We start from the raw sequence: 12,867 nt of genomic DNA on the forward strand, positions 1-12,867 counted from the left end.
TAAAGGAAATCAATGCTGAATACTCATTGGAAGGACTGATGCTAAAGCTGAAGCTCCAATACTTTGGCCACCTGATGTGAAGAGTCAACTCATTGGAGAAGACCCTGACGCTGGGAAAGATTGAAGGTGGGAGGAGAAGGGGGTGGCAGAGAATAAGATGTTAGATAGCATCACTGACTCAATGGGCATGAGTTTGAGCCAACTCAAGAGATAGTGAAGGACAGGGAAGCCTAGTGCGTTGCAGTGCATGGGGTCACAAGGAGATGGACACGACTGAGCGACTGAGAAACAACAGTCTTGCTCCCGGGCCTCCCGCTCTGGGGATCCCGTGTGAGTTACGCCCCCAGGCTCCAGCTTCCCCACCTGTGATGTAAGAGGCCCGGACTGCTCCACCCCTTGGCGCTCTGCATTCTATGATTAACGGCTGGTAGATATTTCCTTCACAGAGTTTACTTTCCAAAGACTAAACACTGAGAAAGAGATAAGAGGGAGGTTTCTTAATACCTATTACCAGTGTAGCTTCTCAGAAAACAGCGGTGCTTAGGGACGTCTCGCCTCAAATGGGGCATATGATGGAGACTGTGGGGTCTAAGACTTGGGTCTGGGCTGGGAGTGCATGGGAAAGGAGAGCGTGGGGCTGACACAGAGGGGCAAGGAAGAAAGCGCATCTCCTCCCAGCTGGAGGGTGAGTCCACGCCTCTGGGTAGGACAGCGGGCCTGCTCCGGGGTCTGGAGGCCCACCGAGCTCTCCCAGGCTCCTGGTTCAGCGAAGGCATCCTGGGGAGGCAGAGTCGGGTCTGTTTCCATCTGAGCACACGTGCACACACCCAGTGGGGACACACACGCCTGTGCACGCCCGCCCCCATGTATGCATATGATCCAGGAACACAAGGACAGACCCTCAGCCAAGAGGCCCACGTGGGGCAGAAGCCCCTGCGGGCGCCATCTGCTCCCTCTTTGATCTCTTGCTAGGCACCCCGGAAGGACAGGAAGGAGACCTGCGAGGAGTACGGGACCCATCTCGAGCTCTGAGTCCATCCCCCTCCCAGCTCAGAGCCTCAGTTTATCTCACCGAGGAGTGGCCTCCAAGGACACCTCCGGGAGATGGCCAGCCTTTCCATCCTCGGCCTGCGCCCCTCCCTGCTCTGCGTCCACTCTTTGAGTCCAGGGGGGCCCGGATCCCAGAGGCCAGGGGCCTAGAGCCACGCCGCTGGGCCAGCCAGGGTGGAGTTTTCCCTTCCAGTTAAATTTCTCCCGCCTGCTTGATGTCACATCCTGTCCCGACTTCCCCGCCGCCGCCCTCCCCACCCCCGCGCGTGAGCGTGGCGCGCGGGTCCCCCTGCGCCTCCCCGCCCCCGCCCCTTCCCCGCAAACTTTTGGCACCCGGGCCGCCCAGCCGCGCGCCCGAGCTCTGCGGGCGCGGGGCCGTCAGGAGGAGGGGCCGAGGAGGGGCGGAGGGGCGGCCTGCCCCGCCCGGCGACCGCGGAGCCGCTCGACGCGCCGGAGATGCAGAGCGGAGGCTCCGCGCAGCAGACCCCGCGCGCCGCCTGCTCCGGGTGCTGAAGGCGCGGGGACACGGCCGGGCGCCGCCGCGGAGCCCGCAGACCGGGAACGCGTCCGCGTCCACGCAGCCGCCGGCCGCCGAGCACCCAGGGCTCCCCGCACGCCAGGACGTCGGAGGCGGCCTCGAGACATGCAACCGGCCCGGAAGCTCCTCAGCCTCCTGTTCCTCGTCCTGATGGGCACCGAACTCACCCAAGTACGTGCATCCAACGCCATTTTCCTCCCTGCGTGCGAGGCGCCCGCCCGGCCCGGGGCCCGGCAAAGTCGGGGAGCCGCTCCGCACAGCCCGGCGCCCCCCTGGCCCGGGCGCGGCCGCGGGATTGGGGAGGGGACCAGCTGCACCCGGCGTGCAGGAAGGGGTGCAGGCTGGCCCCAGACTGCTGCTGTGTCCCCCAGGACCCTCGGCCCTGACCCCTTCCTCCTGGGCGCCCTGGCTGCCCACTCCCTGCTGAGAAGTTCAAAGGGCAGTGGAGGGGGCCGTTTGGCAGCTATTGTCATCCGGGAGGAAGACGGAGCAGGCGGTCTGAGCTCGGCGAGCTCGGAGGTGGATGTGACCCAACTCCCGCCCCTGCATCCCTGCCTCTGGCTACAGTTGCTGCCCTTGGGGCTCCCGAGCTGGCGGTGGGCATGGTGCCGGGGAGACCAGACCAGGGAGGGCAAGCCGCCGTGTCTGAGGCTGGGGTGCATTGTGGGCTCCATGTGGAGGTTTGAGTGGGGGAGGTTGTGGCCACATGCGCGGCATGAAGTGAGTGGCAAGCGTGTGTGAGGACCGCTGGGCATTTTAAGTGGACTGACCATCCCTGAACAATGTATGAATAGAGAGCCTGTCTCTGGCTGGCATTCTCCATTTTCAAATGCATCTGAGAGCTGGCGGGTCTGGGGCGCCGGGCAGGGTGTCACTTTGGCAGCTGGCGGGTCTGGGGTGCCGGGCTGGGTGTCACTTTGGCACCGGGGTGTTGGCAAGAGGCTGCCAGCTTCAGGAGCCAGGCCGCTCAGAGTGACATTAAAATGCCCTTTCCACGGTGCCACTGTGCCACGGTCTGAGCCGGGAGATGCCCTTTGCAGCTGCGAGTCTGGGAGGTTGGGGGGGTGCTGCCAGGAGCTTGGCCCCAGGCGCCAGCTGCCCCCAACCCTCCTCTCTTCCCTCCTGCCTCTGCGCCTCCCTCCCTCCCAGAATAAAAGAGGAAACAAAAGAGAGAAGAGAGGGTGAGAGGTGGATCACAGGAGAGAAGGCTCTGGAATAAGCGGCCCTTGTTTTCGCTGGGAAGCGCTTGCCGGCTCCCTGGCTCTGTGGGAAGTGCATGCGGCCCCAGCCCCAGCCCCAGCCGCGGGAGACCCTGCTGGTACCCCGCAGGCAATCAGCCGTGCCCCCTGGAGAGGGTCCACCCGGTCTCCGGGTGAGTTTTCTTGGCTGCAGGGATGGCCTGGCTGAGGGGCAGACTCGGGCTCTGTGGGTGGACACTGTATGAGTGCACGTGCCCACGCTCACACACGCTCCCACTCCACACACACGAGCACACACGGCAGAAAGGAGCCAGGAAGCATGTGCCTAATTTAGACATCTCGGGGAGGAGATGGCTGGTCTGGGTGCCCTGGAAGTGACCACCCTCGGGCCCTTCAAGCCCTACTGGCCTCCTCACCTCCAGGCTCCCTGAGTCTCCATTCCCAGCCCTCCTCCAAAGGTTCACTTATCAGTCTTTTTAAAGATCCCCTGTTCTTGGAAGAAACTTTTGGTCTAGCTTGGGTTGGAAGCTTTGTCTGGGTGGCGAGAGCCCTCACCCGTCCACTCTGTCAGTAATGGACATCCGAGTGTGGCCAGCCCCTGCACACACTCCTGCAGCCACACCATCCCTTCAGGACCCTGGTCAGCTCCCTGAGGCCTCCAGGCCAGGAAGGGAAATGATGTTGTTTTCTTTGGAAGCTTCCTGTTTGCGAAGCGGAGCTGTAGGATCCCTCAAGGGAATGACTCCCTCAGCACAGCCGACGGGCAGGGCCCTACCCTCCGGGCTGCCTCTGAGTCTGTGCTGTGAGAATCTTCCGTCAGAAGCCTAGTATCCCTAATGGTAATGGGATTTTAGAGCCGAGGCCCAACTGGCAGAGATCACTTTAACTGGTCCACGTCTGTGAAGCTGTCAGACGGTGGCTGGCTTGGCCACCCGCTCCAGAGACCCCGGCTGCCCTGGTCCCACCCAGGTGGGCTTCTTTGGGATCAGGCCAGGCGCCTCTCTCCTTCGTCAGACCTCTAAGGCAGGGACTGGGTTTGGGGGTAGGTGTGGTACACGGCTGCTGTGAGTCTGAGAGCTCCTTGGAGACACCCCTACCCAAGACCCTTGCTTTCTTGATCCCAAAGGGATCCGACTCTGGGAAGCCACACTGCCTGGCGTCAGGAACGATGGTCCCTGCACGTGTGATGGGTGATCACCTCTGGGCTTCGGGACAAGGAGGGCAGGGCAGTGGTGACCGGCCTGGGTGGGCTCCGTCTCCCCCCGCCCTCTTCCTCTCCCGCTTCAAGTAAGCTGCCCCCACGGCCGCACCCTCCGTCTCAGGGGCCTTTTGAAGAATGTGGACACGAGGTTCCAGGGCCGCTGTGTTTATGGATTAGGGCCCGTCCGAATGGGAACAAGTCGGAACCACGTGGGTGTCACCTGCACTTCACGGACGCTGCTTGAAGGATTCAGGCAGACGGGCGGGGGCGGGTGGAGCGCACATGGCCGGGCCATCTGTTCTCCCAACAGCGCGCTTACGATGAGCCACTCAGTCAAACGCCAGCTAGTGATCGATGGCCTACTACGCGCCAGGCTCGTGGGCCCAGATGAACTCTGTCCCCAGACGGAAAGACGCTTGACTGGGTCTCGTGCTGTAGTTTTTAGGACGAGGCTGGCGTTTGCAGCTCCTTGAGAAGCACCACCAGAGCTTCCCAGCAGAATGCAGAACTGGATCTGCATCTTGGCGGAGGCACCCTGCCCACCCCAGCCCAGCTCACCTTCCCTTGCAAGAAGCACGTGGCCCCCCCGTGTGACATGGCCCAGAAGAGGAGGGCAGCTCTTGACAGTGACCCTGGGCCGAGCTGCCCCTCCCCTCCCAGCCCCACCAGCCACTCTCTGGTGATCTTGAGAAGGGCTCTGAGCTTCAGCCTGAACGTCCACCCTTTTAAAAGAAGAGCATGAAGCCTGGTGAGGCTCAAAGATGCCTCCCTTGCTAACCCCCCTCCGGTCCTGTCCTCCTTTCCTGCTTGTGCAGCTCTCTGCTACCAGCTGGTCAGGCTTGACACTGGCACGCCTGGGCGGGCGATGCTGAGTCCAGGCCTGGCCGTCTGGCACACGGGCCACGGTGCTTAGTGGGGGACTGAGACACTGCCAAGCCGGCTTGTTCGAGAGGCCCGAGGACGCTGGGGTCGGAGTGGAGGGAGCTGAGCGTGCTTTGGAGAAGGGATACCATTTGCACCTGCTGAGCCCGGGCAGGGAGATGGGGAGGCACAGGTGGGCGAGGGGCGCTGCACACAGAGGCCACAGCACGCAGACAGGCCCAGAGCCTCGGCGCTCAGCAAAGGAGCGTTGAAGGATTAGCTTTATCTCTGGGGTGAAGTGGATCCCTTTTCATTAGTCCCCAGGCCGGGCGTGGCCTTTCGGAATTACAGACCCTGACCCCTTGGGGTGGGGGTTCCAGCTGTGAAAGGCGCACGGGCACCTCGGAGCGCCAGCCGTCCCCGGGCCCTCGGGGGCCCCCAGGCTTTACAGAGTGACTGGTGACGCTTGTCCGGAGCCCGGGGAGCTGCGTGCAGGTCTCAGCATCCAAAAAGAGGCGTGAGTGGTCCCCGGGGCGGGGTGGGGGATGGGTCCTGTGAGCCGGCAGGCAGGGGGGATGGGTCCTGTGAGCCGGCAGGCAGGCGTCTCAGCGGGGCCGACGTGGAGCTGACCACTCAGCACCCTCTCTCTTCAAACCTGTTCTCTCCTCCTCATATCCAGCCAGACTGAAGACCCCAACCCACCGCCCTGAACAAACCAAACAAGAATAAAGCTGTCCGTTCAGACAGAAGCATGATTTCTGTCACCTGCTTGAGTCGGAGCCGGGGCTCAGCGATCCCACTGACGTCCTGTCCACCTGCCCCAGGCCCTCACTCCCCAGCTCTTTGGTCCACTTGTGCTGGGGTTAGTGGTCCAGGGGGTAGGGGATTCAGGACAGCTGGGCTCAGGATGCGTGCAGTTGACTCCGTCTCTGCAGCGAGCTTGGCAACTGCCTCGGGGGCTGCCCAGAGGCTGCCCAGGAGGTGCCCTCGTCTCTGGGCAGAAAGGCCCTGGGACACCCTCTGTGACACCCGGGGGCGGGGCTGTAAATCCCTGTCGTGAGGCAGCTGCTTCCTCTCTGAAAGCAGTGTGTCCCTCGTCCCACCGACTCCAGCCTTCCCCAGTGGAAAGAAAGGTGATGTTCTGCCTTGGGTTGTATTTATCACCAGAGTTATCGGGCCCTGTAATCAGTATTAACACCCGGTGTAAAGTCATACAAAACTAATTACTGGCTAAACCCAATTAGACGCATGCCGCTGCAGGTGGGGCAGTGGGGACAGAAGCTGTTCTCGGCTCTGGGGGCACCCCGCAGACGCTTCACCCCCAGGGCAGCAGCCTGAGGTCCCTCCCAGGGCGGCTCAGATAAGGGAATAGAAACTGCACCAGAGAGATGCACCGTCTTCATTTTTTCAGATGATTACATGTCAGAAACTTGGCCGGGAGCTGAAGGCACTAGGGGGGAACCAATTGTGAGGGTTAATGTCCCTGCGTGTCGCTGAGCACCGGCCCCTCCCCACCACGGGGCCTAAGCCTCAGCGCCCTGGGCTACTGTCCGCAGTCTCCAGATGAGGAGGCCAAGGGGCGGGTCGCGGGCGGTGAGTCACCTGCCCAGTGGCCCAGCGCGTAGGTGACAGACCCTGGATGCGGCCCAAGTCTGCCGGACACCCGAGTTCGTGTTCTTGTTACGACAGAGAGAGAAACACAAGAGCAGGGAAATGGCATCGCTGAGAACCAGCAAGGAGGGGCACTGTCAGGTCAGCTCCCATGGCCTTTGGAGAGGGTTTGAAAGCCGGGTCTCTAACTGTGTGGCCCAGCGCTCAGCCCGCTCTGAACCTGGAGCTTTGTGAACCAGGGCCCGCGGGGGTCAGCTGCTTCCCGCCCCTGAGCTGGAGAGAGCCGGCAAGCCCTTCATCCCGGGAGGGGAGGGCACCTTCGAGGGAGCACTGGTCATCACCTCAGCTCTCTCCCGCCTAAAGGGAGGCTTCACGCAGGGAGCCGTGCACTGCCCGACTCTGTGAGCGTCTGCGCAGGGACTGAGCTCCAGGGAGTAAGAAACAGGATACGGCCCTTCTTAGTGTGTGTCCCCTCTGAACCTCCGAACCGGCCCCGACACCGGGTCACACTGTTTGTTACATTTGGTATGATTTGTAATTTGGGCGGAAGACAGCACTTCCCTGAGGGCTCAGCTGGTAAAGAATCCGCCTGCAATGCGGGAGACCTGGGTTCGATCCCTCGGTTGGGAAGATCCCCTTGAGAAGGGAAAGGCTCCCCACTCCAGTGTTCTGGCCTGGAGAATTCCATGGACTGCGTGGTCCATGGGATTGCAAAGAGTCAGATGCGACTGAGCGACCTTCACTTTTCACTTTCACAGCACAGCCGCAGGAAGGGGGCTCCTCCTTGCCTACAGGTCCCCCCTTCTCCTGCACCCAGTTAAACCCCAGGACAAACGCCAGCTGGCAGTGTGCAATGGAGACGTTTAGAAGACGTGGGCTCCCCGTCTCCTTGCCCAGGTCTCAGCAGTGGGGGCTTGGCCTGCGTGTTCCTGACGTTCAGGCCACGGCATTTAAAAGCAGACCGTCAGTAAGAGGGGGTGAGTAAGAAGCGTCTCCACCAAGGAGCCCAGGGCAGAGGAGGGAAGGTGCCGAAGCCCCAGGCTCTGTCTCGGGGGCACGCTCACCTTGGAGATGCTCGTCTAGGGTGTTCGGTCCATGCAGCACAGTGAGCACACCCTCCGGGAGCTTAAACCCCCCAGCCCCGGTGTCCCCAGGCGCGCCCAGCCCTCACGGGGGCTCTGGAGAGAAGGTCACCCCCACTGGCTTCACATGATGCTTTGAGGGACTGAAGGTCAAAGAAAGAACAGAGGTGTGTCCATAAATATTATAGACGACTTTACTCTTCCCTCCGTGAGCTGGTTATAAATCTGACAGCACAGTGGGACCCTGAGAAAGGGTTGTGAACACTTCCACTTGGTGATGGGTGGGCGTCCGCCCCGCCCCGCCCCGCCCTGGGCAGCCCCTGAACCTTGCCAGGCGACTCTGCACGGCCGGAGCCAGTGGCGCGTGGCCCCTGGGGAGAGGGCACTGGCTGAGTCCCCCTGTAATCAGCTCGAGGGATTTCTCAGGCCAACTCCACCCGTCAGCAGAGGGGCTACGGTTTCTGAAGCCAAGTCCAGGCTCCACAGGCAGGGGCTGTGGTTGGGCTGAGATGCTGGTGAGGGGTGCAGAGCGGGGCGTGTGCTCCCGGGAGAGGCCGTGCGCGGAAGCCTCTGGAATCCACCTGCAGGGAGTCCTCTGCTCCAAGCGAGTGTTACATCCTGGGGTGTTTCCTGTGTTCCCAGGCGGACCCCAGAGTTGCCTCTTAGATGTCCTCACAACGACATCACTCTAATTCACGCCAGGGTCAGTTACTTAGAAGAAGCCAGGCTGCCCTCAGCTAGGTGTGACAGGGCCCTGCCTGGGAAGGGGGACTCAGAGTTGTCTGCGGCCCCGGAGCCTAGCCCCGACCCCGGCGCCCTCTGAGCCCCCCGTCTCTCACAGGCCTCTCTCGGGACCTGGCCGCACTTCTGCTGGGGGGCCTCAGACAAGGTGGGGCCGTGGCTTCCATCCCCGTCTGGGCCGACGGCCTGAGGCGATGGGTCTGTAAGGAGCGTGGGACTTTCCTGAGCGGGAGCAGAGGTTGTGGGCAGCCCAGGGTGGGCCTGGGGCGGCTGGCTCTGCGGGCAGCCAGGGCAGCCGACAGCCCTGCTCGCCCTCGCGGAGGTGGCCCCCGCTTGGGGTCTAAAAGCTGTGTGTCCTGACGGTAGAGTGGGAACGCGGGCTTGAGCAGGCAGCAGAGGAAGGACAGTCCATGGTGGTCCCCCACGGTGGTCCCTCGCGGCTGCTGGGAGGGTGGCCTCCTCCAGCAGCGGAAGGCCAGGTCCTGCCGCCCCCAGAGGTCCCAGGAGAGCAGGAGGAAGGCAGGGTGGACAGAACAGAGAGGCTCCGCGCCCCTGCTGTCCCCTGCCTCCCCTCCCCTTCTCTCTCTCTCTCCCCCTCCTTCTCTGTGCCCCCACCCCCAGCCACAAGCAAATAGCTGACGGAAATACGGATGTTCTTAAATAGCAGAAAGGCCTCCACACTGTCCTCTGGGGTCTGCCTTGGAGCACGGGAGGCTGGCCCCGGGCCCTGTAAGTCCTCGTGAGCCCCATGGGCCTGTTTCCTGTCCGTGGAAGGGAGGTGATCAGAGGCGCCTGCCCGACACGCTCCCTCACCCCGCGGCCATTGGGGGGACTCTGTCTGCAACCCGGACCCTGCCTGCCGAATGCCCCTTATAAGGAGGACAGGCTTGGAGGCGGGAGGGCGCGTTCAGTGTTATGTAACGCCGGTCCCCACCTGCAGAGCCGGGAGGCCCGGGGATCCTAGTTTCCCATCTGCCGGTGCCTTTGCATGGAGCCCACCAAGGTCAAGGCTGGGACGGGCTGGCGTGAGGACAGATGACCCAGCCCGCAGGCCGCGCAGGGGCCGGGGAGCGGGCAGAGTTCCCCGCACTCCCTCGGGCTTAGCTGCCCGGAGCCCAGCCGGGCTCTGGCAGGAACAGCGGGGCGTCGTGCCCGTGGAATGGCACACTTGGCAGGTATCTGTGGCCACGAAGACACGGTGCTCCTGCACCTCGAGGGGTGTCACGTGGCTCGGGCCATCACGTGGCTCTGGGCCACGGTCTGAATGCTTGTGTCCCGCCCCCCACCACCCACCAAATCGCATATGTTGAGATACTCACCCCCAGAAGTGATGGCACAAGGAGATGGGGACTTCAGGAGTTGCTCTGCCCTCCTGAATGGGATTGGCCCCTCCTGACAAAGCTCGAGAGCCCCTCACCCCTCCCGCCACGTGAGGACGCGGGGAGGCGGCCCGCACTGGACCGTGACCACGTGGCGCTTTGATTTCGGACATCCGGCTCCAGAACTGTAAGCAGGAAATGTCCGCTGTTCATCAGCCACCCAGCTGGTGGTCTCAGACGGCCCCAAACACCGTGACATCTGAGGGGCGGAGGCGGACCGTGTCTTTGAGCCTGACCCTGGGAGAGGGGCTCCTCATGTGACCTTGGGCAGGTCTTGTCATCTTTCTAAGCCCCAAACGCCTCCTCTGTAAAGCTGAGCTGCCTTGGCACCATCCCGAGGGCAACTGTAAGGATTCTGTGAGTCACTTGCTTCGTGTAAGGGTGTCTGGGGCGCGGTACCCGCTCCTTAGTCCAAAGACGGCTATTCAGGGCTGCAAATGTAAGTGAGCCCTGGCTCCAAGGAGAGCCGTGTAGGAAGAACACTCGGCGTTGGCCAGTGCCACGGAGCTTTTAATCCGTATGCCTCCATCCTTCAACAAGCCTCAGTGTGCTTTTGGAAGTGCTGTGTAGCTTCTAAATCAAATTACACTTGCTGAGGCTTCTCACGTGACCCTTTCCAAATGCATTATAAGCGGTCGTCTCTCCTCCTGAATCACAGATCCCGGACACTGGAGAGGAGCTGGGTGGGGGATTAGAAGGGAGTGACCTGCCCTGACCCTTCCAGTGGTGAGAGCCACATGGTGTCGGTTACAGAAGCACAGGTGTGGCTCCGAGCAGCAGTACAGGGTCCCCTCGGGGGAGCCAGCTGCGTCCACAGCCTCTGGGAGGGGAGGCGGGAGCAGTGCGTCTGTCCGATTCTGTATAGCGAGCTGACCGGTGATGAGATGGTGGCCAGGACTTAAGGGCGTCCAGTGGGTGTGAGTCAGCTTTCCTCCCATCCCTCTCAGTGCTCTGAGCTCCGGGGGGTCCGCTGAGTTCCCAGGGAGCTGTAGGAATTCCAGGGTGCGGCCCCATTTGACAGCAGGTGTGAGTGACCCAGCGCTTTTTAAAGGACTCTTGTCAGCCATGCTTATGGGGATGCCATGGATGCCTCAGGCTCCCCTTCAGGACTGCAGGCTCAGGAGAAACATGATAAGGGGGTTTCGGGTCTCCTGGCTGGCCCTAATTGCCTGCCCTCTGGTGCATCTGGGAGAGCCCCGGGCCGGGGGAGCGGGGCAGGCTGGCCCCTCAACCCTGGGGGCGTCTAATACCAGCAGGACTTGGCTCCATTGGAGCAAATGACCTGGATTTCATTTCCTCCACTGAACAGCCCAGCCAGGCTGGCTCTCTTCTAATTTAGAGTACCCATTGTAAATCCCCTGGGACATTACTGCCACAAAATCAGATCAGAAGTTCTTCAAGATCAGAAGAGGGTTTTTTTTTCTTTTTCATTTTCTATGTCTGCACGTTTGGCGCTCACCTTCCTAGAACAGCTCTGGGTGTTGGGAGTTGTTTCCACATCCAGCAGCACTTCCTCCGTATTCGTGTGTCTGTACCAACGGCATCTCTTGTGGGTGGTCTTTAGCTAAAAGCAGCTCTTAGGAGAGGCGGCGGGGTGTCTGGGGGCGTCAAATCCCAGCTCATCCCACGCCCATGTGTCAGTTGCCCCACTGAGGGTCCCCTCTGAGCGCTGGGTCTTCTGCAAAGCGGGCGTGACAAGGGTGGGCACCCTCCTGGCTGCCACGTCTGCTCTTGCGCTGACTCACTGAAGCCTCATACACCCTGCTAATATGCCCTTTACAGATGGAGAAACTGAGTTATGGGAGGGCTAATTACCTTGGCTGAGGTCACACAACCAGTCAGGGGCAGAGAACACAGGCTGCCCACACCTAGGGTGTCTGGCTGCAGAATCTGAACACGGAGCAACCCTCTGAGCTGCCTGTCTTGGTCGGTTGGCCGGTTGGGAGGTTTTTGTTCCTGCACGGTGCTGGGAGTCTGCTCCGCCGCGCTGGTGGTTACAGCGGCTGCACCGCGCGTCCCGGCTCTGATCCGGGGTCATGCACACAGGAGGTGATAAGAGCCTGCTGCTTCCCGACAGCTCGTGTCAGGGTTTTGCAGACACCAGCCTCGGGTGGGATCTGCAGGGTCCCAACAAAGCGGGGGTGCATGTCCTTCTGCAGCGGGAAGAGGGGTGTGAGTGATTTGGGTCGACAAAGCTCGTGGCCCTAAATCGGTGTTGAACGTTCACTGAATGAGAAAGGAGGCGGGTGTGGGGGACGGCGCCCCCTCACCTGGCCGCTGCGCTGGCGGCCTGGACGCCCGCAGAGCCTGCAGTACCCGCCGCCACTGGGAGATGGCGCCCTTCCCCAACTCTTGAAATTCTCTGCCTGCCACCCGAAGGCTGCCTCAGATCCTGGCTTTAAGCACAAAAACAAGCCCAAGGCGCCCTTTTGGCTCCTGGGTCTCGCACCCGCGCTCAGGCCAGGGCCGTCCTGGCTGTTAGAGTCCTCTGTCCCTGGGAGCAGAGAGTGGAGCCCAGGAAGGCAGTGTCCCTCCTCGGTGGCCCGGGAAGCCAGCCCCTTCCCGCCCCTGTCCGCCCTTCTGGCCTGCCCGGAAGGGAGATCGATTTCCACGCAGACAGTGGTGTGGGGCGCTGTCCTCCCCACACGGCAGGGAGGCTTAGCTGGGGGCCCGGAGGAGCACCTTTCTTTTCCGTCAGAAGCTGCCTGCAAACTCTAAAGCTCTGTTAAGATGTATGACCCAGTCACGCTTGTGCTTCAGAGGGGACTTCACATGTCCTGGCATGGATGCTGCCAAGGGCTGGGGAGTTGTGCCAGCCTGCCATGCCCCTCTGCCCCTCTGCCTGGGCACCAGCTGCCCCCACCCCACAACCCCAAGGAGGAGCCAGTGAGGAAACGCGCCCCTGGCCCACCACCTGGACCACACTCACCCCGGGGTGGGGCCGCGTAGGCAACCCCGCTCGGAGGCCTGAGCCCCCAACCCACGCCCAGCTCCTGCCCTGCCGCCGCATGCCCACACCCCTCACAGGCTGACCCGGGAGCCCGCACTGGGCAGTGCCAGGGCTGCCGGCAAAGGCCTGCAGGGTCCCAGCTGCCCTGGACTCCCAGAGGGGCCTCTCTGCTCCCCTTGGCCCTCTCCGCCAGCACCGGGGCTGGAGACCCCCACCAGGAGCTGCGTTTGGAGCCAAGAGTTCGGCTGTCTGGGT

At 62.1% G+C, this 12,867-nt stretch overlaps 1 protein-coding gene across 2 annotated transcripts in view; it reads left to right on the forward strand.

The window, feature by feature from the left end:
- Nucleotides 1-1,502: 1,502 nt before the first annotated feature.
- OLFM1 (olfactomedin 1) overlaps nucleotides 1,503-12,867 on the forward strand; it is a 37,958-nt gene continuing 26,593 nt past the window's right edge. For both annotated transcript variants that reach the window (NM_001434935.1, NM_001101879.3), the window contains 1 exon segment: nucleotides 1,503-1,759. In NM_001434935.1, coding sequence (NP_001421864.1) covers nucleotides 1,694-1,759 — 66 coding nt within the window. In that variant the 5' untranslated portion in view covers nucleotides 1,503-1,693.

This window comes from Bos taurus, chromosome 11 (genome assembly GCF_002263795.3).
Source record: "Bos taurus isolate L1 Dominette 01449 registration number 42190680 breed Hereford chromosome 11, ARS-UCD2.0, whole genome shotgun sequence".
In the NCBI taxonomy this organism is placed as follows: Eukaryota; Metazoa; Chordata; class Mammalia; order Artiodactyla; family Bovidae; genus Bos; species Bos taurus.